General features: G+C 36.8%; 1 protein-coding gene across 3 annotated transcripts in view; it reads right to left on the bottom strand.

Moving 5' to 3' along the window:
* The window catches only part of epb41l5 (erythrocyte membrane protein band 4.1 like 5), a 77,017-nt gene that overhangs the window by 30,560 nt on the left and 19,019 nt on the right, over positions 1 to 27,438 (bottom strand). For all 3 annotated transcript variants that reach the window (XR_010001852.1, XM_016994036.2, XM_008109926.3), the window contains 11 exons: positions 11,089 to 11,131; positions 9,625 to 9,703; positions 8,721 to 8,765; positions 8,057 to 8,109; positions 6,194 to 6,314; positions 5,717 to 5,804; positions 4,412 to 4,500; positions 3,673 to 3,742; positions 2,594 to 2,763; positions 1,715 to 1,821; positions 1,055 to 1,082 (listed from right to left, as the gene is read on the bottom strand). Coding sequence is in view for 2 of the 3 variants with exons in the window: in XM_016994036.2 (XP_016849525.2) it covers positions 1,055 to 1,082; positions 1,715 to 1,821; positions 2,594 to 2,763; positions 3,673 to 3,742; positions 4,412 to 4,500; positions 5,717 to 5,804; positions 6,194 to 6,314; positions 8,057 to 8,109; positions 8,721 to 8,765; positions 9,625 to 9,703; positions 11,089 to 11,131 (893 nt within the window). In the remaining variant the exon portion in view is untranslated. The remainder of the gene's footprint in view (positions 1 to 1,054; positions 1,083 to 1,714; positions 1,822 to 2,593; positions 2,764 to 3,672; positions 3,743 to 4,411; positions 4,501 to 5,716; positions 5,805 to 6,193; positions 6,315 to 8,056; positions 8,110 to 8,720; positions 8,766 to 9,624; positions 9,704 to 11,088; positions 11,132 to 27,438) is intronic.

Raw genomic sequence — 27,438 nt, 5'->3', positions numbered from 1 at the left:
TTTTTTTTAAAGTTTAGGAATCACACTTTGCAACCAAAAAAGCAGATGTTAAAAATCAAAATACAAAAAAGCACACAATTCATGGATGACCCATGATTTTCTGTGAAAAATTTAATTAGCAATGTTAATTAGCACACAAAGGCAAATTCAAGTGTGAACATGTCATGTTACTCTAACACCACAATGACCGGAGAAAGAAAGGCAGTTAAGATTCCCCACTCTGTCCCAAATCAGGGTGTCTGCTTCTTCCCTAACTGTAAAAACAGTACTGTAAAATTTTAGAAAAATATACTGTGAAAGGGGGATGCTTATAATAATGTTGAATAATGAAAATCATTTACACTTGCAATTAGAACCGCTCAAAATGATTGCAGATGCATTCCAAAAGTCTTCTTCAAAAAAGAAGCTTGATTGAAATGAATTAGAAAATTATTTTCTGAAGCCTGAATCTGCTAGAACGTGCATACCGTCACCACAGAATAAGCTTTATAAGGTAATTCAAATACATTACATGAGTACTGACAAGAGAGCTCCTCCCACCAAAAAAACAAGCATGTTAGGGGTATTTTGTGAAACAGTCCAGTTACAAAAGAAAAAGAAAATGTGTCTTATAGTCTGCAAGTCATGGGACAATTTAAGTAATTTTGTTTCCTTCAATCTCTTCTAACTACTTAAAGGTGCCTTCCTGCAATAAGGGCTGCAATTTGACCTCAGCTGTGCTACAAGATTTAAGTTTGCTTCTGCTAGCAATGGAATGACAGTTTTATGACATTTAGGTTCAAAATATCAGGGAATCTTAAAAGCTGTACTCCCCTCCCCCCATCTTAAACCTTATGTATATTTTTAGTCTTCTGAAATAGTTGCATGAAAAATTCACATGACTGGGCAGCTCTCAAAAGATCTGCAAGCATGAAAAGTTAAGTATTGCTATCCTAATCAAGAGATATTTTCCAGATAGTCCTACGCTGATGATCAGGTAAGCTTATGGATGACTTTACAACAAAATATTCAGAGAAGTAATATTTATTTTAAAAGATGTATTGTGCCTTCTTACCTAGCATCTTCAGACTTAGCTGTGTTTGCTGTAATAAAGCACAAAACAAAAATAACATATTACTGAGTGTCATAAAATTGAAAGATCAAAGTCTGCTTTTTGGAATAATAATTCTATTCTTGTTGTGATTTTAAAATTGCCTCTGGCTCAAATTGGAGTCAAGCCACACATTTCAAAACTAAAGAGCCCATACAAACTACACCCATATGTCCACATTTAAGGGGTCACCCTAAGACCCAGTAACCCAACCTAGCAAGAGAATAATTGGAGAAACAAGGGCAGGGCGAGTGCCAGGATTCCTAGGGATTAGGGTTTTGGGGTCAGTTTAGGTAATGAATACGTCACAATGGTGTTAGTAAGACAGGAAAGGATCCATATCATCACCCTGTTAATAGTATTATAGTTAGTAGCGTTGGATAGGATTCTAAATATCAGGACAAGTGTTCCACAGACTCAATTGGAGCAAGTTTATCACAAATGTTATACCTCATTTCTTATATAATGCCAAGCAATAAAACTATTTTTGAAAGATCATTTAGTTTTTTGAAACAAGTTTCTAATATGGTGTGAGGATCAGGTATTCAGATAAAAACTAATGCTCCACTGGGTTAGCATAAGCCAACAGATGAAATACAGTAGCACTTTCTATGATCAGCTCACCTCTCATTTGTAATGTCCTCCTTGAGTATCGTTTGCTAGGTCTTCTTTCAAAGGATGCTGATCTTCTGGCTTTGTTGGTTTTTGTTGTCTGGTACTCTGTTTTCCCACTAGATTAATTGAAAGATAAAATAACAGAACAAGAGAAAGCATTTATGATGATTAAATTGTTATAACTGACTACAAACAATGGTCTTAGCTTCTCAGTCTAAATAGTCTTTCAAGGGGGACTCTTTATAAAATCTAAGTACATGCTTACTATCTGACTCCATAATATGTAGATCAGACAGGGTCAAGAAAGATAGAATGATAGAAATGGAAACAGGGCAAAACAAAAAGGAACATTCTCAATCAGAGTTGTACATATTCTATCCTACAAAAAAACTCCCAACTTCTAGAACAAAACTTTAGGGCACCTGCAGCTACATAATTTATTCCAAAATCCAAATGATAGCTAAATCTATAATCTAAAATGACAGGTAAATTCACTGCTTCACAAGAATTTGAGATCAGGTAAGGAGAAGACACAGCCTCAATTGTAATTGCTGTTGGTTGAAAGAGAAGCCAAACTAAAAGGAGATATCTACGTGTTTTGGGTAAAGTTACAGTAGACAATACCAAATAATGGAAAACTTTCCACTTGCAGTCAGTGGGCAATCTACATTGTTATCCCTTTCTGCTATAGCTATGATATCTAGGAGTTTGTTCTTATTTGGTTTACAACATTTGAAAAAACATTTGTGGCAGCCATGTAAAAGTGCAATGCCTACAATCCCTTCAAATCTCTTTCCTTTAAAGATGTGAATGAGAGGCCAGGTTCCTGTCCAATGCATTATCTCAGAAACGCAGGGAAGGAGGCTCTGAACTGAAGAGATTGCTGACCTGTATCTGAACCGTGACCCCAGCCGAATGAAGCCTGATCGACTGGAACCTTTTTGGACAGGTCCACGGAGACGGAAGAAGGCATGATGCTCAATTGCACACTTCCACAAGTGTTTGCAGGCCTTTGGGTGATCTAGCCTGAAGACAAAAGTATGTTCCTGCTCCTTTCCCTGAAAGTGAGATGAACAACATAGCAGCATTGTGAAAGAAAAGAGATACAAGCAAGGACTTCAGAAAGAATGTAGCAGCAGAAAAAAAATGGAAATGAAAGATTATTCATGACTCTGTGCCAACACCAAGGATTGTTACAAAACACTGTAGGGAAAATTACAAATCTAAGGACAATACTCTTTTAAGGAATTTTATATTCTGAGACAGAATTTGAGAGATATAACATGAACAGTAGACAATGTATCCATCTCTTTACTATAACCTTGCAATATACTATCACCTCACTGGGTTATTTTCCCTATAGAATGCAAGACTTCAATATTTCTTTCAAAAAACCCAATTCTCCCATTTTCATATTTGACAAATCAAACTTTCTCAGCTCTCTCAGATAATATCCTGCTCTTCTAGAACTACCAGTCCAACCTTACTAAGGCTAAAATAATAAATTTCCCCATTTTGTATCAAAGTTATATTTCTTAATCTTCAGTAATATAGTGACCTTTGGTAATCTTGTATATTCATAATTAATCTTATAATATTTAACTCAGATTTTAATCTGCATCTAATAGCTAATATCCTCTTGGTTGAAAATGTTAATCGCTCATAGTGTGTACCTTGCTCCATAACTGGAGGGGAACTACAAAAACATTGCAGTTATTTTGAGATAAGGTTGGCAGAAACTATTTTCTAGAGTATATTAGCCAAAATTAACTTTCTGTGTAGATAACTGTGTGTGCAGAATATTCATGTGGGATGGACATGGATACCTATATTAAAACCCACCTTTAATTGGTTTTTGCTAGGATTCAGCATGTATAAGTTAATTAAATATGCCAGAATACAATGTACTTTTGCAACAGATATTTCTTTTCAAAAGAAAACAAATGAGTTAAAGACTTTTCCTCTACCTGTTCATCATCTTCAACAACCACTAGTGTTAACTTATTCTTTTTAAAGTCCAGCCTTGTGATTTTTGGCCTGTAAAAAGGAGCAAAAAGGACAAAAGCAGGAATAAATACTTATAAATACTTATTATACTTTGCTGCAATCAAACCTTAATTCATAATTCAAGAAGAACTATGAATAAGAGGTACCACAGTTAGCCTAGTCTTGCTCTCCCTCCTCCCAAAACACACTTTTATGATGGAAAAACTAGTCTAAATGAGTAATTGGCCCCATGTAAGCCACCCTGAGTCCCCTTTGAGTATTAATTACTCAAAAAAATCACCTAGTATTTTATCATCATCCCCATATAATATAACTATATCATAATGTAGTATACATGCACAAAAACTCAGGCAAATAGAATTACTTTCTATATATATTTCTCAAACACCCAAATCAAATAGTTATTATGGTCACCGTTAAGAATTAGCCCACCCATTTACTATAGACCAAGTATAGTAAATGTATGATCTTCTAGACAGTGCTGTACTAAATTCCCATCATTCCTGATCAGTGGTCATATTGGCTACGACTAAGTTGGAGTCCAACATCTACATACAGAGGTTCCTCACCACTACAAAAGACCAAGAGCCCTTTTGGACCACAATACAGAGAATGGTAATACAACGTATTTTAGAAGTTCTTACAAGGGTTAGAGATTCTTGCCTACACTTGAAAATAACTATAAGCTATCTAGCTTACCAGAAGAACAATCCAATCTTGGTTTCTCCTTCAAACACGAGAACGCCTGTTGGTGTTAGTCCGAGGCTATAATCATTACCATCTCTTGCCTAACAGTGATGGAAGTTAGGTTAGAATATTCCTACAAATATGACTTCATGTTACTACAAAATACTTTAATCCAACTACACTAAAATACAGCTCCAATATCAATAAATTATGAAAGTCGGATACCCCAATTAATAAATATTCCAGGAACTATGCATCCTATTATAGTCAACCCCCGTATCCTTGAGATGATTTGCTTGTCATTATGTGCCTTTCTGGCTGATGGAGACAATCTTATCATCAGGGGTTGTTGGCAAGATTTATTCGGGGGGGGGGGGGGGTCTTTTTCTCTGAGGGTCAGAGAATGTGCCTTGCCCAAGATCATCCAGTGGGTTTCCATGGCCAAGTGGGGACTGAAACCCTGGCCTCCAGAGTAGTAGTCCAATACTCAAAGTACGGCACCATAATGGTTCCATTTATTACCCAATGTTCCATCTCTGTATTTCAATTTGTTACAGTTTTGACTGTTTTTATTAGCACACATTTGACCACTCTTAAGTCTTATGTAAGCTATGCTGACAAATTTTAGAAACAGTTTTAGAAACAAAAATATGACATTATAAAACACTTTGCTTATTTTATTCTAGAGAAGTAAAAGCAGTATCATGTTCATTTTCCAACTCATCCTAACTACATTAGTTGGAAGAAGACTCCTACTGGTTTCATCAGATTCTCTGTGCATACTATATACAATATTAAATATCAACTTCTACATTCCATCTCAAAACTTTATTTTATTCTCAATATAAGTTTAAATAACATGATTCTTCTTCTCCAGAACAATTGGTGTAAAAGTATGTTACAGGCACAGCATTCAGTCATTATAAGCAGCAGCATTGGCCATAACTCTTTATGGTAGATGCCCAGCAGGTTTTGGCTACTATAATCAAGATGCCTTTAGTAAGCTGATTAGATAAGTAGAGTAGGTTGTATGAGTAGGAGATCCCATCTACCTTCTACCGTCTATATATACCTCTATCTGTTGTCTGTCTTGTCATTGTTATAATCGGCATTGAATGTTTGGCGTATATGTGTTCTGTGATTCGCCCTGAGTCCCCTTCGGGGTAAGGGCGGAATATAAATACTATAAACAAATAATAAATAAATATAATGTAGACTGTATGATTAATTAAGCAGCTCACTCATTTTCCCACATTTTAACATTTTTAATTCATTACTAAAAGTATCATTTCTCAAAGCTTGTAATCATAAACTTACCTTGACTATATGCATGTCTACTCCATACATTTCCAGCCATTTTGCTTTGTTCAAATAATTTGTTTCTGCCTGTGCTGGTGTTTGCCCCCTGAAATAATTTATGTTACACAAAAATCACAGAATATTAAAAAAAACATGCCTGAATATGAAGAAGAGATTACAGAAGGATCACACAAATGGAGAACTGCAAGTGTTTATAGAATAAAGAAATGAAACTTAAAGAGTACTGGTCTGTACAGTTTTGATTATCACCAAAGGCCAGTTATGCATGTTTTATTATAAAACAGAGGGTTTGAGAAAATAGGTTTTGTACTGAATTCTAACTTATCTAAACCAAATATGGTAACATTAAGGAAAGTGTAGATATGAACTGAATACGATTTTTCCTCATTAAGAGGGAGTGATGCATACAGTGGTAGTCCACAAGGCAACTGGATAGAAACCAAGAATGGAAAGTAACCATTTGGGAGTTGTTACCTGTATTCTTTCCACTTCTCAAAAATAGCCAGTTCCATCTCTTCAGTTTGACTCGGCACAAACCTGAATTCTGATACTATGTCAGGGATATGCTCAGCAGGGTCATAGTCTCCAAGTTCAGCTATAAAAGACATGAATATTTCAAGCAAATTTTCTTATTAAAAACTGCAATTGTTTGCATCCAAGTCATGCATTATTTCATCCACTGAGTGCTCTAGATAATCACATCTTTTTATTTTATTGTTTCTGAAATTTTTCAGAACTGTCAAAGAAGTTAACATTAAAACTCATATGTAACCACACACAAAGCCCCAATAGTGCTGAAAATATTTGTATTATCTGTTAGGTGGTATTTGTACCAAGTATCTCCTAGTAGGGGCAGCCATTTTAAGAACACATCCCATGCAAAATGTTTATGCACCAAAATACGGAAATTTGGGTTTGAATAAATACAGGCAGAGCACTCTGAAACTCTTTTGCCAATTGTTCTTATGAATAAGAAAAAGGTTAGAGTTGTTTCTTCTGCCTGAGTGTAAAAGAGGGAGAGAGAGTTCTTTGTCTTTCTCTCTTTCCCTCTAGATACTACCTCAGTAGCCTGAATGCAGCTTGTTGTCTTTGACAGGCAGGCAAGTGGTTAAAAATAAGGCTGTCCTTGATGGAGAAACAAACACGATAACGATACTGAACCTTCTCATCTGGGAAACATTTCAGCCCTGTTGAGAAATACCTTCCCACCCTTGGCTAGGCAACACTATAAGTAAAAACAATTCCCTTCTATTATGCATATGCATTGCTCTCTATTCCCCCCCCCTCTCTCTCTCGTTTAGTTTTCCCTGAGTGACACATTCATGGAGTCAAAACTGACTGGCAAAATTATGCAATGTCCTCATCTTTATTTTGATAATATGAGATCCCAAATCAAGGAAGAAAGAAAAACATAGAAGCAAAGGGGAGGGAAAGTCCTTGTCACCAAGCCTAATTGTTGTTTTCAACTCCAATCATTCCCAAAATATAGCATTACACAGCAAATCAAATCCACTCACATATTCCTTTGTAAAACATCAACAATATCCATGTGTTGTGCACAATCCCTGAAACTGCACACTGTGCTATGAGATAACAAACTGTAACACTGCTACATTGATAGGAGGAAGGGCAGATTTTGATGAAAGATCCTTCATACATACATTACAAAGATTTTAAGCAGGAGTGTATTTCCTAGTTCTGTCATATATACTGTTACTGGGCAGGGGAAAAGTCTTAGTCTTGTGATTGAGTACCTTAAAAATAATATTCAGCATTCAAAGCAGGTTTATTTCCAAAATTCAAAGATTCTTTAGCATCATAAAAGAATAAAAGTGAAAGCAAATGGAAGGAAAGTAACTTACTGGATAATGTGAAAAATTTATTGAATTATATACCAACTAAAAGTTTTAATAGCTTCACTTTGCCTTGAAAACCTCTCTGCTCATTACAAAAGTTTTAACTAGCACTTTCATGAGCCTTTCTATGCAACATTACAACAATTTCTAAATCTATAATTTATTTCCACAATGCTAGTTGCTTTCCCTCAAGGCTAGTTTATGCTAGAGTTAACTGAAATCAAATCACCCAGTTGTCAGCAACACTGAAGTCTGAACTGACTGTTTCAGTGTCCATCGTATAAACTTCACACAAGAGAACATTATCAACTTTTCAATTATTTTGCTATGTTGAACATGAAGTGGATGTTTCAGTTACAGAAGACCTCTACTCCTGAATATTTTTTTTATTACTAGAAGTTGTTATGACCAAGTATTTACATGTGACTTACTATTTGCATGTCTTATGCCTCAAAGTAATACCAAAGTCCAAGCAACTCACCCTGTAACATGTAAGCTGCCAGCTGCACTGCTGTTTCAAAGGGACACTCCAGTCTTCAACAAAGAAAAAATTGTGTCAGAGAAATCACTAAAGAAGATTTGGGAATAATTATGAGTCTAGGTTTTAAGCTAATGGCAGTAATTATTATTGAACCTACAAAGGAGGTTATATATATGTTCAAAACAACATCCTCTTCAACACTATATCTTCCACAACATTTCAGTTTTCACAAAGCTATTATTTAAAAGAAAAAAAGGTTGCTGAGACTGCCTAGAATAGGTTCAACAATAAGCAGGTCATTATTAGTCCATTTGCAATATGAGATAAATCAACTATATAACTAGTACTATACTGGTCATGTACCAAACTGCAACTCATCCCTAATCACAACACTTCTCTCCCATCTGCAAAAGTCCCAGCAGAAATCTGAACAATATTATATTATATTCATTATAATGCAGACTATTACATGCTAATTCTGAATATACCTGCACACAAGTATTTGCAACTGCCAATGGTTATTATAATATAATCTTTGTTACAGATATTGGTGAATAGTAACTAACTGGAGATATCCAAGTTCTATGTCTGTTTGTAATGTAAATGAGCTACATATATCTAATGGGGCAAAAAGTCTTACTTATTTGTTGTCAACACTACTTACTTGCCACTCAGAATGTCCTGTCTTAACTGAAGAACAAATAGATATCTGTTTCAGGAGAAGCAAGAATAAATGAATCAGTTCAGGTGAGCAGTTTTAGAATAGGAAAAGAGCTGGAATGTTACAAATATCAACAGCCTAATTCTTGGAAATATTTAAAAGTTACCTAATGCATTGTGGCTTCTCCACTGCAAAGAGGACAGCAAATAGTATGATGCTTCATCATAAGAATACAACATTAAGGAATGCCCATTTTGTAGTTACAGTTTGATCTGATTTCTGTGGATGCAGTAGTGGGTCATGGAGTGGACTATGAAAAAAACTGATAATGTTTATCAAATTGCTAATATTTCTTCAATGATGTATTTCAATAACTGATCTGGAAAAACCTGCTATTAGGCCATATCTAGTACAAAGACCAAGAAGGACTACTTATATAAATAACTTCCTGCAGAAAGAAGGGACCTAATGCCAAGAGCTACAATATCTTTAAAGTGCCAGGACCGCTTCGTTAACTGTACTGTTAAATATGCTTTTAGCTAATGAAAAGTTTGCTCCTAACACTTTGCGGTATAATCCCAACTCATCCAAGACTTTCAGGAGCATTTGTGGGAATCATCTAAGAGAACTGTAATTCCAACATTATTTTATTTTTTAATAGAAAAGTATCTACAAAATTCAATACCGTAGGTTCCTGGTATCCACTGGTGTTTGATTCCCTTAATAGACAATGATGTAGTAAAATGATATCCCTTATTTAAAATGGTGGAAGGATGAATTCATGGATGCAGAATCTGCTGCTATGGAAGGTGGACTGCATTCAGAAAAAGCATACAATACATAGAACAGGTTTGGCAAACACAAAGCATTTCCTTATATTCTGTTTTTATCATTACATACAATGTACCTTGTGAGTTCTTCTCGCAGGTTGTTTGGCTCAGAGGAGTAAAATTTTACACGAAGATGCAGACAGTAAGGGGGGCCAACTGCAAAAAGGTAATATATTATTATTAGTGACAAGGATAGAATTTTGAAAAGTCCTTGCTATTACAGCTAAAACATTTAAAAACTGGTTGTAATGGTAACATGCATTGATTTCACAGTGTGACAATGACTACTTTATACATAAAGCCAGCCAGCAAGAGGTAGGAATGCTAGTACAGATAAAAGTATTCACATATAAGAAGTCAACTCAGTCTCATCACATTAATTTGATCTGCCTTGCCAAGAACAGAGAAATCTAGAGTAATCCTAATATTACAAGTCTCTACTCCATAAACAGAGGAATCCCTACATTTCCTTGAGCATTTAGTAAAATACACAAGAGTCACTGCCCAGCTATTCATAAAATTTGGAGAAACAACTCCTAGAAATATAATGTCTCTGTGTCTACACATATACTTTGCCTTCAAACTCAAAGCTGACTTCTAAGACAACAAGCACAGCATTAGATTCCAAGCCTCATTCCCTTCTAATGAGAGAAATCCTGTATCAGGAAGTTCATGATGTTATGTATTAACAATACACTTGCTCAACCAGACTATCGAAGTTTCTGGCCCATTATGTATTTTAGCTTCTTTTTTTAAAAAAAAGCAAGAACAGAAACGGAAACAGAAAAAACAATGCAGCTGGCCTGTGAAGCATGGATTTCTAAAATACATTTCAAGCTATCCTTTATTCAGTAAATTTATTAGGGCAGAGAAAGAATACAGAAACTTGCAAGGTGCTGTAGAATATTTTAATGACTGTGACTTAAACAAACTTATGTCCCATAACTTCAACACTTCTTGATTAAATGTTTTGCTTATTTCTCCTTTTAGAAGACTAAGAGTGTATCTACACAGTAGAGTTAATTCAGTTTTGCAACGCTAATTTGCATGGCTCAATGCTATGGAATCCTAGGAATTGTAGTTTGGTGGGGGGGCACCAGCACTCTTTGGCAGAGAAGGCCGAAAACCCCTCCAAACTACAACTCCCGTGGTACAATAGATCTGAGAAATGGCCATTAAAGTAGTGTCAAACTGTATTAAAGCACCTTATGGTGTATGTTAAAATAAAACACAGTTAAAACAATATAGTACAAATGTTCAATCATATAAAAAATATTAAAACATAGAAGAAAAAGTACAGTACACTCAATGAAAAAACCTATATGCCACACCTATATCAAAAGTGAGGACCTGTTTAATAATGAATTAATGTAATATGAGTCAAATGCCAAGTTCAATGCCAAGTTTCTGGTGTTGCAACATTCTTGTTGATACTAGTTCATTCTGTCAGAGTAAACTTTGAATAAAACAGGTTCTTCACAAGCGCTAAATACCCTATACTTAGCTAAAAAGTATGTTTTTATTTTTAAAGACTCACTTACTTTTAACTTGTTTTTTAATACTTTTTGTGTTGTCCAACCAGTGCTGAAAGAGAAAGAACAGACTGAAAATGAAGATTCTATGATTATGATTCTAAGACTGTATAAAATAAGAGAATTGTTGTCTTTGCGGTAGAAAACTAAAAGTAGCAAAAACATGTCCTATTCAAATTCATAAGAACAATTTTATTTTATTTGTCTCAGCATACATAGGAAAATGTTTTGGAAAAAATAACAATTAGAGGATACTGTAGAATAACAGGTTAAATGAATGTAACAACTTAGACCAGTATTTATGCCTGGAATAGATGGGTTATCTAGTTCCATTCATTGTAGCTTTGGGACAGAGGCCCTTTCCACACAGATGAATAAAATCCACATCCGTGTGGATTAAGATCTTCCAGGGAGACCCTGCTCTCGGTCCTGCCACCGTCACAGGCACGATTGGCAGGGACGAGAGGGAGGACCTTCTCAGCGATTGCCCCTTGGCTATGGAACTCCCTCCCTGGTGTGATTAGATCGGCCTTGTCCCTTCCTGTCTTTTAGAAAGATGGTAAAAACCTGGCTGTGGGACCAAGCCTGTAGGACAATGCAATAATGGCAGCTTTAGGAAATTTCACCCTGCTGACCAAATCCAGTACGGCTGACTTGTGATAGTTTTTAATGTGAAGATAACTGATTTTAGTGTTTATGTATATTTATAGTTTATTTTATGTTCCAGCAATGAATGTTTGTTGTATATATGTTGTGCTCTGCTCTGAATCCCCTTCGGGGTGAGAAGGGCGGAATATAAATGTGTTAATTAAACAAACATTGAACTGGAATATATGGCAGTTCAAAGCAGATATAGTGAGATTTTCTGTCTTGATATTCTGGGTTATATGGCTGTGTGGAAGGACCCAGAGAAAGCTTTTGATAAATGACTATTGCGGCATTGGATTTCTTAGTCGCCTTCAGTACCATTAACCCTAGCATCCAACTGGACTGCATATAAGAAACTGGGAACACTATTTTAAAGTGGTCCTAGAGAGGCAATTGGCTTGTAGGGATAATTCAGAGTTTCATAGTGTTTCCATGTTACATCATATATGTATGAAGACACTGAGGGGTTTTTCCTAGAGGTGTTAAATTCCGATGACATCCAACTCTCTTGGTACTTTTCATCTAATGCCAAGGAAACTGTTTTGTTGCCACACCTGTGTCTGGCATCAGTAACAAGCTGGTGATCAAATTGAAGCTTTCTCCAAAGAGAAGTGGCCAATCAAAAGGCAGAATAGAGAATTGGAATCTAACCTACCATATATGGGGTAGGATTATACTGTTAATGTAAACCTAGTTTTTGGTACAGGTTTTGAGACTGGATTGCCCAGGTTTCAATGATGACCAAGAATGCATTTGAGCAATCAAAACTATGGATCAACTGCAGACATTCCTAGAGATTACTGACTCGGCCATGGTGACACATACCTTGGTACCATCCCATTTGGATTACTACAACACACTCAAAATGGAACTACTTTGAAAAGTGTTAGGAAACTTCAACACATTCAAGATGCTGTGGACAGACTGCTGACCAGAGTTGCACTGTTCAAATGAAACTCTACTTTGAGAATTTCACTGGACACCAATCTCTTTCCAGGCACAATTTCAAGAGGTGGTTATGACCTACAAAACCTTATCTAGCGCAAGTCCAAACTATCTAAAAGACTGCATCTCCACATATGAGCTTGTCATAGTATAGAGGCTTTTGTGGGAAAGCTTTCTCTCAGTCCTACTGGTAAAAACATGAGAGTGGCTTTCTCAGTAGCTGAGAAAGCCACTCTCCATCTGCCAGCATGCGAAAGCTCTTTTATCCAGACATGCCTTTTGTCCCTTAACACGTGACTGCAGAAAGGTCTTTTACTGGGAAATATTATAAATTGCTACTAGGAAATGTTACAAATGTTATAATATTACTTGTTACATTTTTAAATTGTTTAAATCCTGTGCTTGTTTTAATATGATACAGGTCGAGGAATCCTTATCTGAAATACTTGGGAGAAGATTTTTTGGATATTGGAAGGTTTCCATTTACATAACAAGATGTCTTGAGACCCAAGTCTAAACACAAAATTCATTTATGTTTCATATACAATCCTATACACACAGCGTGAAAGTAATTTTATACAATATTAGTTATAATTTTGTGTATGAAACAAAATTTGTCAACTATCTCAGCTACTCATGTGGAAAATTTTTAAGTATTTTGAATTTCAGAATTCTGGAATGTTACTTTCCTTAATTGCTTTTAATTGTTGTTCCAATATAATAATGGATTGAATTTTCACTATATTTTATTTAATGCTTGTCATGTCTTCCACCTTGAGTCCTGCTCTAAGATTAATGTAGAATAATAAATAAATCTAGGGAAAATGCTTTACAGATCTGAAGAATTACTAGTATTGTTTGGCCTGATCCCCTCTTTTTCCCCCATGGATTTAGCTATTAGATCCTGATGTTTTCATTTTACTGTAATTTCCAAGTCTTTATCTCGTGCTGCTTGTTTTATCCCAGTTTCTTTTTCAGAGCAGCTTGCATTAGCAATTCATGCTGATACTTGTGTCAACACTTGAAGGAGACAATGCATTCCACAGTACTATTTTTTAAATAATGTGTGCTTGAGAAGAAAGGGTATAAAATGTGACACATCTGTACAAAAAACTACTAAAAATGAGTAATTCCCAAAGAGCTCATTCTTTTTGCTTTCAAAAAGGAAAAAAAATATGACATTTTGTGAAATGTCATTTCTTGTTATGGTTCTCATTCCTACTGAGATTAAGAAAATACAAATATCTTTTGCACACCTAGTGATACAATATTATAGATTCATCACATATACAGACTATATTTTAATTATATCTCCAGAAGACATACCCACATGACATGATTTTATTATTATGCTTTCGGAGAGAATGGAAATCTAAACCTGAAGGAGACCATATGAACTTTTCCTAAACTATATCAGTTCATTACAAATGGCAGAATCATGTATAAAATACTTTGCAACTCAAAATTCCTAGTACTGTATCTAGAAAAAAGATGGCGGGGATCTCTTCTATATGTTAGCTTATATTCCTATGAGATACACTCAAATATGGTATTCCCACCACAGTCTGATAGTTCAATATATAATTTTTCTATTGGCGATTGCAATCAATCACTAATTAAAACTCAGAGGACTGGCATTTCTGTAGCACAATAGGGTACATATTGAAAGGGTGAGCATTTTCTTGTTCTACTTTGTACCATTAAGAATTACTAAGGAGGAAAGTGAAACCAATGAAAAAAAAACAGAGCAGAGATGGTAAAGTTTTAACAGCATCTATTACAGAATTTCATTACACTCAGCAGCTGGTATGATGGTTTAATCCTATGCGACTTTTAAATGTATTGCTATATCAGGAAGTAAAGCATTCTAAACACAGGACATGCAAAGAAATCTTGTTGATTCAGGCCTGTGAAGAATTAGAAAAATTTAATCCAGAACAATAAAGCCATCTAAGCCATACATTGTTACCAATAGCAATAAGGCTATCTAAACACATCTGATGAGGTGCTTTCATGGTGTCTTCCTGCCTGGTAGGAGGTTGGGCTGGATGGCCCTTGTGGTCTCTTCTAACTCTTTAATTCTATGATTCTAAAATATCTCTCTCTACACAATCATCATGGCCTTAGATTTATCCCAATAGTTTCATGATCATGATGTGTGTCTAGTTATCATAAAATACAAATTGGAGCACTCTTATTACAACCAATCAACAGATCAACCTCTATGATTCAGAATTGTGTTTCATTTAAAGTCTATTTAGCTTTAATTTCTAGCCATTTGATTCTACCCTATATGAACAGAAAAACAAAGTACACATTGATAGAACATCTCACTTCCCTATGTGCCCCTCCAGTTTGTTCTTGGGTGTTGGAAGATGAAGTTACTTAAGCACAGCATTATAATTTTTATGCTTAACAGACTGAATGATTTGGATTTTGCAACAAGGCACATTTTCTAGCTTTCCACAATCTGAGAGTTCTGCATGGTTTTGCAAAGCATCTGTCCAAAACGTTATCTTAATAGGAATTTCCTAACTCATTACTACTCCCTTTCCACTCAATCTTTCTTTTCCCAAAAAATCCTAACAGCTGGTAAGCTACCTGGGATTTCTGGGAACTAAAGTTCAAAACACCTAGAGGAGCAGAGTTTGAGAAACAGTGAGCTAGAGGACCTAGGGATTCATAGACATTTTAATCAAATCCATAAATAATCTGCAAAAGTCAAATCCGCCAATGTGGAGACTGATTGTATTGAGCTTTTTGTCTCTTTTCATCAAGCTCTCTTCAAAAACAAAAACAAATTAACACAGTAATCACTTTGGAAATATTCAAGCAGCCCAGGACCACAAAATCCATTGCAATTCTGATTGAGGCAGGAGCTGTCTACTTCCAGTACTTCGTAAATATACTTGCTTTGAGTCTCCAACATGCTAAAAAGTTAAGTACTACAGTGTACCTCACTACTTCGCAGTTCGCTTTTTGTGGATTTGCTGTTTTGCGGTTTTTTAATAAACACTAAAATAATAGTATAAATCATAAAATAATATAAATCCCTCTTTCTACCTCCTTCCTAAGGAGAAGGAAGGAAGGAGAAGGCAAAGGGATGCGAAAAGGAGGCTGAAGCAGCTTTGTTTTCACCTCAAGTGCGCATGTGCGTAATTGAAAGGCAAGGAGGAGACAGAGACGTTACTTGCCAGTGAGATTGTAAACAACACAAATATAACATCCCTACTTCACAGATTTTCACTTATCGCGGGTGGTCCTGGAACGTAACCCCTGTGATAAGTGAGGGAACACTGTACTATAATAATACATCTTTATTTATATCTCGCTTTTCTCCCTAAACAGGACCCAAAGCTGCTAACAACATTTTAAAACAATATAAACATACAAACCTATAAATAGATGAGTGGCTACTGCAAGTCTCAGAGAAAAGAAGAGATGAAAAACTAAACATATTTGGAATTAAGCTATATTGTTCCATGGCAGCTCAACAATGTGAAATGTTGCTGCTAATAGTCTTCAATATTAATACAAATACTTTCATGCTCCTTGCTTACACTTTCTTATACAGCATGTAGATATTCTTACTATTCTTTTTAAAAGATCTGAACCAAAATAAATTCTTATAAAATATATTCCATGAAGATCACTACACAACTAATTGTATACATAACATGAATAAATAGAAGGCATGAACATCAAATATACAAACACTGTAACAATAATCATATTACAGTTTGACTATGCCCATAGTCATGATTATGCATTTTGGCAGTGGAAAAGATTTTTTTAATTTCAGAAGATATAAACAGGATATAATCTAGAAGTTCTGTATTATATTTTGTTATTAATTTTATATATTCAGCGGTCTTTGTACCCTTATTCTTTATGATTTGTATCTCATCTAATATTTGGTGCTTCGAGTTTATTTTGTCAACTATTCAACACTATTTATAATATACTGATCTCTTCTTAAATGTCTGTATAATATTTGATGTTCATACCTTGATTTTCTTTTTTATGTTTTAGATACAATTGGATGTCTAATGCAATAAAATCCAAAATCCTTTATCGGTCAACCAAAATAACAAAATACATCATGTAAGCCCTCAAAGGTCCATGGCACAATGCTAAAGGCCTACAATTTGTTGTTTCTGTGTTGTCAAAGGCTTTCATGGCCGGAATCACAGGGTTGTTGTGTATTTTTCGGGCTGTATGGCCATGTTCCAGAAGTATTCTCTCTTGACGTTTCGCCCACATTTAGGGCAGGCATCCTCAGAGGTGTGAGGTATATATAAGCAAGGAAGGTTTATATATCTGTGGAAGGTCCAGGGTGGAGGAAAGAACTCTTGTCTGTTGGAGGCCAGTGTGAATGTTGTAGTTAATCTTCTTGATTAGTATTAAATGGTCTTCCAAGCTTCATATCTTGGCATGGGGGAATCTTTTGTTCAAAGTCATTAGCTGCCCCTGATTGATTCATGTCTGGAATTCTTCTGTTTTCAGTGTTGTTCCTTATTTACTGTTCTGATTTTGGAGTTTTTTTTAATACTGGTAGTCAGATTTTGCTCATTTTCATGGTTCCCTCCTTTCTGTTGAAATTGCCCACATTTGTGGATTTCAGTGGCTTCTCTGTGTAGTCTGACATGATAGTTGTTAGAGTGGTCCAGTATTTCTGTGTTCTCAAATAATATCTTGTGTCCAGGTTGGTTCATCAAGTGCTCTGCTATGGCTGATTTCTCTGGTTGAATTAGTCTGCAGTGCGTTTCATGTTCTTTGACTCTTGTTTGGGCGCTGCGTTTGGTGGTCCCTATGTAGACTTGTCCACAGCTGCATGGTATACGGTAGACTCCTGCAGAGGTGAGAGGATCCCTCTTGTCCTTCGCTGAATGTAGCATTTGTTGGATTTTCTTAGTGGATCTGTAGATAGTTTGTAGGTTGTGTTTCTTCATCAGTTTGCCTATGCAGTCAGTGGTTCCCTTGATGTATGGTAAAAACACTTTTCCTCTGGGTGGATCTTTGTCTTTAGTCTCATGGCTTGTTCTCGGCCTTACAGCTCTTCTGATTTCTGTAGTGGAGTATCCATTGGCCTGGAGAGCCCAGTTTAGGTGGTTCAGTTCACCTTGAAGGAAGTGAGGTTCGCAAATTCTTTGTGCACAGTCTGTCAGGGCTTTGATTGTGCTTCTTTTTTGACTTGGGTGATGGTTGGAGTTTTTATGAAGGTATCTCTCCGTGTGTGTAGGTTTTCTGTAAATTATGTGGCCCAATTGTTGACTGGGTTTGCGGATGACTAGAACATCTAGAAATGGCAGTTGTCCTTCCTTTTCTTTTTCCATGGTGAATTGGATGTTTGGGTGGATGCTGTTGAGGTGGTCCAGGAACTTGCTGAGTTCTTCTCCTCCATGGCTCCAAATGGTGAAGGTGTCATCAACATATCTGAACCATATAGTTGGCGTTTTTGGTGCTGTTTCTAGGGCTTGTTTTTCAAAGTGTTCCATGTAGAAATTCTGTTGTTTCTGTTGTAATTCTGTTGGACTGGGTGGATCTCAATATAGACAGTGACTTTTCTCTTTGTCTGGTTAGATATCAAGTGGCCCTCATGTTATGATTTTGCATTCATGTGCTTTAAAGGATTTTGGTTTGGTTGGGTTTTGACTGTTAGCGTTTTGTGGGGGTTGTGTTATTTGAGCTCCTTATTACAAGAGCTATCCCAACATATAACAACCAACTAAAAAACCCAGATATGTGCCTAAAACACCTCAAATGTACCAAGCTTTGGAACTAGAGAATGTTACAAAAAGCAAGCAAGTGGAAAAACAAGTTCTTGGAATTATGTGATCGGTCAGGCGGATCTTGCTTTGGAAGGAAATATACAAAGAAAGTGGTAAATCATCTATAGGAAATTATGGTCTAAATACGCCTTCTCTGGATAGCTATCCATCAGCACTTTACCCATCCAACCTAAACTTCCTTTTCTAAGAAAAAAAGCTCTGAGAACTGCAGAAACTATGAAGCTGCATACAGGGTGAGGAAAGACACTCCCAAACTGCAAGGCAGAGTATATATTTACTTCATCTCCAATCTGTTTTCCTTCTCCTCCTCCACACTGCAAAGGAATGCAGTTAAGAAACCAGAGACAGGCACCAGTATCAGTTCAGCTCAGTTCCTAACACCAACACCTTCTGCAGAGGTTCAGCTTGAATGGCTAAAGGGAGGGGGGGGGAACTACATTTACAGCACAAAGCCTGGAGGATACTCAGATCTGACCTCATCTTGCAGTTTCACTGGCATACCATGCTCCAAAAAACTCAGGATAATGAATAAAACATTTAGTAATTGCTGGGATAACACCACTGAAGCTTGGTGAATCCAGGATCAGGATAAGGTAGAACTATGAACAAAGCCAGCCACTACTAAAATGAGAATACATTACAGTAAGGGATCAAAATGATGCTTCAGCTGCGGGTCAACATTTGAAAGAAAATCCCAAGCAATCTGTTGCTCTCCTTGCCATTGGGTGTTAAGTGACAGTGAATCCTAAAGCCCTTAAGCCTGTAACCCCAATCCAAATGTGCAAGCACAAGCACAGCATTGCAAATCGGAAACCAGTATGATATACTGCAGGGAGGAAATTCCAAGGCTCCTGTATTTGCACAGCTTGTTAGGCTCAGGATAATCTTACTGTGGACTATTTGGTCTAGTAAAGGACACAGAAGATTAACAAACCACAGATTCTAGATGTTTACATCTTTGGCTATGCTGTTCCCATTTAGGTGATCATTACCCTGAAACATTGTTATGCCATCTTTATCTTATATCATGAATTAGCCACATTATAGCAGAGGTGGAAACACTAAAAAATAAACTAGTGAAATTATAGAAGCATGCTGCAATTTCAAATTTTGGAATTCAAATGAACATAGATATTGCAAAGTGAAAAGTAAACAGAGACTAAATATTCTAAAGACGCCAGATCCCATATGATCTCAGAAACTAAGCAGGATCAGTCCTGGTTAGTACTTTGATGGACAACTGCTAATGAATACTACGAGCTGTAAGCTATATTTCAGAGGAAGAAACTGGCAAAATCACCATTGAATATCTCTGGCCTAAGAAAACTCCTATGAAATTCAGGCTGCCATAAGTTAAGTATGACTTGAAGGCATGCACAAACACAAAAGTGCTAAGTAAATGTTTAGAAGTATTTTAACATCTTTCAGTGACAAGATGGCCATCCTGATAAGCTTAACGATTTAACTGCAGTCTGACAGATGAGGGGTACATTGATTCATTCCTTCTCCAGCAACTCATAGTTTGCGTGCCAGCTAAAGCAGTGGTTCTCAAGCTTCCTAATACTGCGACCCTATAGTTCCTCATGTTGTGGTGACCCCCAACTATGAAATTATTTTCGTTGCTACTTCATAACTGTAATTTTGTTATTGTCATCAATCATAATGTAAATATCTGATATGCAGGATGTATTTTCATTCATTGGAAAAAATTTAGCACAAATACCCGATATGCCCTAATTTGAATACTGGTGGGATTGGGAGGGATGGATTTTGTAATTTGGGAGTTGTAGTTGCTGAACTACATTCTGAACTCCACCAACAATGGAATTGAACCAAACTTGGCACACAGAACTCCCATGACCAATAGAAAATACTGGAAGAGATTGATGGGCATTGCCCTTGAGTTTTGGAGTTGTAGTTTACCTACATCTAGAGAGCACCGTGGATTGCAAAAAATAATGGATCTGGACCAAACTTGGCATGAATGTTCAATATGCCCAAATTTGAACACTGATGGAGTTTGGGAAAAATAAATCTTGACATTTGGGAGTTGTAGTTGCTGGGATTTATAGTTCACCTACAATCAGAGAGCCCCTTGAACCCCACCAATGACAGAATTCGGCCAAACTTCTCACACAGAATCCCCATGACCAACAGAAAATACTGAAGGGATTTGGGTTCATAAGACCATCAGAAATATGTGTTTTCTGATGGTCTTTGTTGACCCCTTTGAAACCCCCATTGCAACCCCCAGGTTGAGAAATGCTAAGCTAAAGGAAGAAAAGTCCCTCTTCTGAAATGAGAGTGGATATATAGTGGCCTGATAGAAGAACAATGCAATGGCTACTCCTGGACAGTCTGTATAACTACTTCAAACAAAATTAAATGACCCTATTGTTTTAATGCCACCCAAGATAAAACTCATGCGTGTCCAATATAGAAAAGTGTACTTTTTAAAACTACAAGTTAATAACATCTGTGGACTATTTATGAAACTATATTATCCACTGAAATACTTGGGTACTTGAGCCCCTCAGAATACAGATTGTCAATTCATGAACTTCCTTTCTTTCAACATTAGCTTTGAAAATATTTTACCTATTAATAGGATTTTAGCATTTTATGGCTGAAAGTACATTGGACAACGCCTAAAGACAAATTCCAACAAACGTGCATCTCTTTTCCTTTCCTCCTTTCCACTTTATTCGCCTGTGAGAACCAAGGAAGGGAGTGCAGCCTGTCATCTTAACACCTCCATTATTTTTTCTTTACCCATGAGAAGGCCCACATTCTCCAGCTGTTCTATAGTACAGGCAATACAATTTTCACAAAGGCAAAAACTAAAAAATGTTATGTATAATACTAAAGCAGAGAAATACTTCAGTGCTTTTAAAATATGTTTTATATATTGTAACTGCTAGGCAACAGATCCTGTCTGAACTTAGAAACTAAGCAGGGCCAACTCTGCTTACTACTTGGGAGACCGCCAATGCATATCAGGTAATGCAGGCTATATTTCAGAGAGAACTGGAAAAACTACTTCTAAGTATTCCTTGTCTAAGAAAACTCTATGAAATTCATGGGGTTGCCATATATCAGCAGGCTACCTGAAGGCACATACATATTGTAAACAGCTTTGAAGACTTCATAAAACACAGTAAATGCTTGTGCTTCCGATTAAACAGTTAACAGGAAATTCGGCCTCAACTAGAACTACAGTACCATCAGTCCCTGCACTTTATCCCTGTCCTTCGTCCTATAGGTTTAGCATTAAAATGACATTGCTCTTTCAGTTCTAATTTATTATTGTCCTTCATTTTGTCCATCAGCCGTATTCTGGAAGTATATTGCACAAGTTCCTTGCCCCTGAATTTCAGTACTCATTACGGTACAGATTATTGGTTGCTGATGATGCTGTTTTTATGTTATTGCATTTTGTATTTGTTTGATTTTATTGAGTTATGTTTTAATCTATCATTGGTTTTAATCCCTGTTGGGTTGGATTTGTTCCCCATGTAAACAGCCCCGAGTCCCTTCGGTGAGGTGGAGATGGGATATAAAAATAAAGTTATTGTATGAACACTACAAAGTTAGTCGCAAGACTGTCATACATCTCCCATCAACTGAAAAAGATACTAGGTGTGAAACCTACCCCTTCTTTCTCAAAATACTGTAAACCGTTGACTGAGAATGCATCATTATTAGTCCTATTTAAAAGATTGCTGTCTTCTTAAATAGTCCAAGGCAATTAACAACAAATAATTCAAAAAGAAAAAGAAGAGCCACATTAACAAAATCCACTGTGAAGAATCAGGAAACCATTAAAATGAAAATACGGTATAGTCAAACAACACACTATTCCTTAAGAACGGCAGGATGACAGCCTAATAGCCTCAATATAAATAACAGTCAGATCAAAATTAAACAGAATGTAGCTGTCACAAAGCCTTTGTAAAGAAAGGCCTTTACTACTAGCAGAGGAGTAAAGTGTGTTCATGAGAAAGTTGCAGAGGCTAGATCAAAAATCAAATCAGTTAGACACTGAAAAGAAAATCCTCTGATGCCTTCAGCAAAACAAACAGCTTTAATTGTGAGAAGATGAAGGCAGCTCTTCAGGTATCAGATACATTCATCAAAGGAAAAGAGGGATCCTCTCACCACTGCAGGAGTCTACCATATACTGTGAAGCTGTGGACAAGTCTACACAGCGACCACCAAATGCAGCATTGTCCAAATACGAATCAAAGAACATGTAAGGCATTGCAGACAAATTCAACCAGAGCACTTGATGAACCAACCTGGACACAGAATATTATTTGAGAACACGGAAATGCTGGACCATTCGGACAACCATCTTGTCAGACTACACAGAGAAGTCATTGAAATCCAAAAGCATGTGGACAATTTCAACAGAATGGAGGAAACTATGAAAATGAAGAACATTTGGTTACCAGTATCAAAAAACACTAGAATCAAAGACAATAAATAAGGAACACTCAGAAACAGGGGAACTCCTGACTGCCATCAATCAAGGTCAGTTAACACCTCCTAAACAAAAGATCCCCCCAGACAGCAACAGCCAGGCTTTGAAGCTGCAAGGCCTTTCAATGCTAATCACATTTGCCTCAAACAGACAAGAGTTCTTTCTCCTACCCTGGACATTCCACAGATATATAAACCCCCATTACCTTATTTCTAATAGGCCTCACAAACTTTGATGATGTCTGCAATAGATGCAGGCGAAAGTCAGGAGAGAATGCTACTGGAACATGGCAATACAGCCTGAAAAACTCACAGCAACCAGGTATGAGCAAACTTTTTTGCCTTGGGGTCGCCTTATGGGCCCCGCCAGGAGGGCTGGGCCAGGAGGGAGGGAGGCTGGGCACAGGTCATCCTCAGGTTGTCCTCCAAGCATAAAGGACAGGCTACTCGTCCCATCCTTATGCTGGGAGGAAGGTGGGACACTTGGCAACTGCCTCAATCCTCTTTCCCATCCTCCTTCCCCAATCCTCGGGCAGTTCTTTTGGCAGAATGCTGTGAGGAGGGTGAGACTGACTGTGACTGAGTGTGCTTTGTAGGGATTTTTTTGGGGATTTTTTAAAAGGAGAATTTAATTTCTAGAAAGAAAATAAATTCCTAAAAGTCAGGGGATGACCCAAACATTATGAAACTTGGTGAGCCAGCAGTGATAGATGTGTTCTTTAAGTCTGACCATTTTCATTCCCATAGCCCTGAAAATGACAGGAAGGGGAGCCTGTGAAGCCCTCCCATTGCCGCCAATGGGTCAGATCTAGTCAAATTTTCAGAAAATGTCCATTCAGACGCCTGCCTGTTTTCGGGAAGTGCGCAAAAACGGATCTGTGGGTCCTGCAAAATCTGGATAGCAGAAACGGCTCGGGGTTCAGCCAAAATGCACAAGCCTAATCATACTTCTTTTAGGTTTTCCTGGGAAGGTAAGCCCTTGCCTTTAACCACGCTAATAATTGAGGTACAGTACCACATTAATCCATAGATAAGGATTTTTAAAAACTAGTTTCTAGACTTATGAATGAGTATTTAGGGCAATCTGTCATCTTGATACCAAAGCTGACAAGTCATCACATGTTTAAAGAATGGCCAAACTATTCAGTACAGTGGGACAAAGAGAGAGTTATCTGTTAAAAGCAAAGGTCTTGCAATTCACTCATATTTTCCCACAAGGAACACACTGCTATCACCCATTCAGCCAGGGCAACCATGGCATAAAAACCAAGTACAGAAGGAATCAAGAACACAAATGTCTATCCTCAGTTTTCTGGGGACATTATGAACATCCTTTTGAGCCTGCACAAATTTAAAAATATCCTACAAAACTAGACAAGCAGATAGTGTATCTGCTCTAAATGTAGGATTAAAACTAGAATAGCAATAGTTTTGTTCTTGAAGTGATAGGTAAATGAGCCACAGCAAACCACTAAGTTATTGTCTTCTTCCTATGCACCTCACTATTATGAGAAGATTCCCTGGACAACTATAAGTACATCATGGTGACAAGAAAGTAAAGAATTCATGTTGCCATTCCTGCCACAGAGTGAGTTCTAAAATGATCTGCAGTCATGTTCAATAGGCATTAACAAGCATTTTCCTTTACCACTACTGTGCCTTCTCTGTTATTTCATGCCTATTAGCTCCTTAGAAGCTAGCTGGGAGCCAAGTTTGTTCTACTAGCCATTTAGAAGTGGTTATGTCAACTGTACGGGTCATTTCCTCATTCCAGAGATTATCTGAAGTGACAGGAAATTTCCCAAGAGCCATAGAAAAAAGACCCAGTTCAGATTTATCAGTATCCTGAGGCATACCATTCCATCAGGCCCATTGCAACTGTGCAGTTCAGCAAGTACAGTAAGATAAAAGATCCCATTTGCAAATCTAGACAGGAATACGGAACTATGCTAAGTTTTTTCCCAGCCCTCTTACCATTTTCTCATCCATAAGAAAATGAAATGATCACAGAGGGTCCACTTGAATATGTGGGACCAGAAATCACTTCTGGTTGCCATAGTGACCACCAACCCTTAAGCCAAAATGGAAACTTTCAATGATATTGAAATCTCCACAACAGTTTATAAGGGACACCCCAATATCATTCCCAACACCCCCTTGGCTATCTCAAGAATGTTGGCTAGCAAGACTTTGGTAAAAAAAATCATTGCATCAAATTAATGAGCAGCTCTGCAACTGAAAATGCTACTTTTAGGGGTCAGTTTTAAATAATTCATATTCACTTGGGAGAAGGAAAAAAGAAAACTATACAGAATACAAAGGCCCCCTTAATTGTGAAAAAGACTCGAAATGCAGAGCCACAATCCAGTGAACAAAACCAGTAAATTTTACTCCAAACATTACCCAGAACAAAATTCACAAAACAGCCATGTCTTTACTGGTGAACCAAATACTTCATGCAAGTTTTTAAAGACCAATATGGCTATCCCTAAATATGTTTCCAAACATTGCATAGATAAACTCTTTAATATTGGTATCATATATTCTCAAGAAACATTATTTTTTCATCAGAATAAAGACACTGCTAAAGCTATTGTGTTAGACGAAGTAATGCATTCTAAGAAAATCAGTAAGTATGGCTGAATTGAAGCAAAAACTATATTACTTAAGGCTTCAATTCTTACTATTTCAAGAACAGATCAAGAACCTTGATGGTTACAGTGGGGAAATCTAATTTGGGAAGAATGTGGGGGACAGTGGAAAGGGCTAAAGACAGAGTAGAAGTGTCTACTTAGAAATCAACCCCACTATAACCATTTCCAATCTTCACAGAATACATAATTTGGTTCTAAACAGCCATTTTCAGACCTGAAAAGCCCAACTCATTTATGTGCAGGGCACTTGAAGTTAAATGGCCTTCAGAAATAACAGCAAAACAATCCTGTAAGCTGCATGGGGAGACTCTGTTAGCTGCTTAGCTTAGCTGCCTTGAGATTATACAAACAAGTCACAAATACATAGGAATATACATTTTTTAAATCATACTTCTGTAAGAGCTGTGGGCATGAAACAGCCATTGGCAAAAGTATTGTTGTAAATTTCAATAAAGGCTATGAAAACAAAGAATCCTAATTTCCCAATATAAGAAACAGTACAATCTTCTATCTTCTATATATATATAAGGATAAAAAAATTTCGGCCTAGGACAAAACAACAAAATTACACATCCCAGAAACACTAAACTTGGCAACACAACCCCTCATCCATGCCTCTACGTTCATACAACAAAAACAAAAGAAAAATAAAGTCCTAATTAGAGGGAAAGGAAGAATTTTTTTTTATCCAATTGCTGCCAGTTACAAGGCTACACTCTGCCCACTTGCTCTCCTAGCAACCTACTCAGCCCAGGGGACAGCCACAGTTAGGCCTCAGGCCTCTTCCCCACTGCCTATAAGATACAGATTATCTGATTTTAACTGGATTATATGGCAGTGTAGACTCAAGGCCCTTCCACACAGCTATATTACCCATTTATAATCTTATATTATCTGCTTTGAACTGGATTATCTTGAGTCCACACTGCCAGATAATTCACTTCAGTGTGCATTTTATACAGCTGTGTAGAAGGGGCCTCATATAATCCAGTTCTAAGCAGATAATATAAGATTATAAATATACAGTAGAGTCTCACTTATCCAACATAAACAGGCCGGCAGAACATTGGATAAGTGAATATGTTGGATAATAAGAAGGGATTCAGGAAAAGCCGATTAAACATCAAATTAGGTAATGATTATACAAATTAAGCATCAAACATCATGTTATACAACAAATTTGACACAAAAAGTAGTTCAATGCTTAGTAATGCTATGTTGTAATTACTGTATTTACAAATTTAGCACCAAAATATCACAATGAATTTAAAACATTGACTACAAAAACATTGACTACTAAAAGGCAGACTGCGTTGAATAATCCAGAACACTGGATAAGTGAGATTCTACTGCAATATGAAATAATTACTGTGGTAATCCAGTCCAACCCAATTCTGCCATGGAGGACACAATCCAAGCACACCCAACAGATGGCCACCCAGCCTCTCAATAATAATAATAATAATAATAATAATAATAATAATAATAATAATAATAATAATAAACTGGACACAGATGGAACTGGACAATTTGGACAGAAAAACAAGAAAACTCATGACCATTCATCATTCACTGCACCCTCGCAGTGATGTTGACCGGCTGTATCTGCCTAGAAGATCAGGGGGCAGAGGACTCTTGCAAGTAAAACAAGCAGTCAAAGAAGAAGAACATGCCCTGGCAGAATATGTAAAACAAAGTGAAGAACCTGCTTTGATTGAAGTCAAAAATCAGAAACTCCTCAAAGCACAGCAGACAAAAAACCAGTACAAGAAAACCGCACTACAAACTAGAGCTGACAGCTGGCACAACAAAACACTGCATGGAAAGTTCCTTGACAA

This window comes from Anolis carolinensis, chromosome 1 (genome assembly GCF_035594765.1).
Source record: "Anolis carolinensis isolate JA03-04 chromosome 1, rAnoCar3.1.pri, whole genome shotgun sequence".
Classification (NCBI taxonomy): Eukaryota; Metazoa; Chordata; class Lepidosauria; order Squamata; family Dactyloidae; genus Anolis; species Anolis carolinensis.
This window is presented reverse-complemented; position numbering and strand designations above follow the sequence as displayed.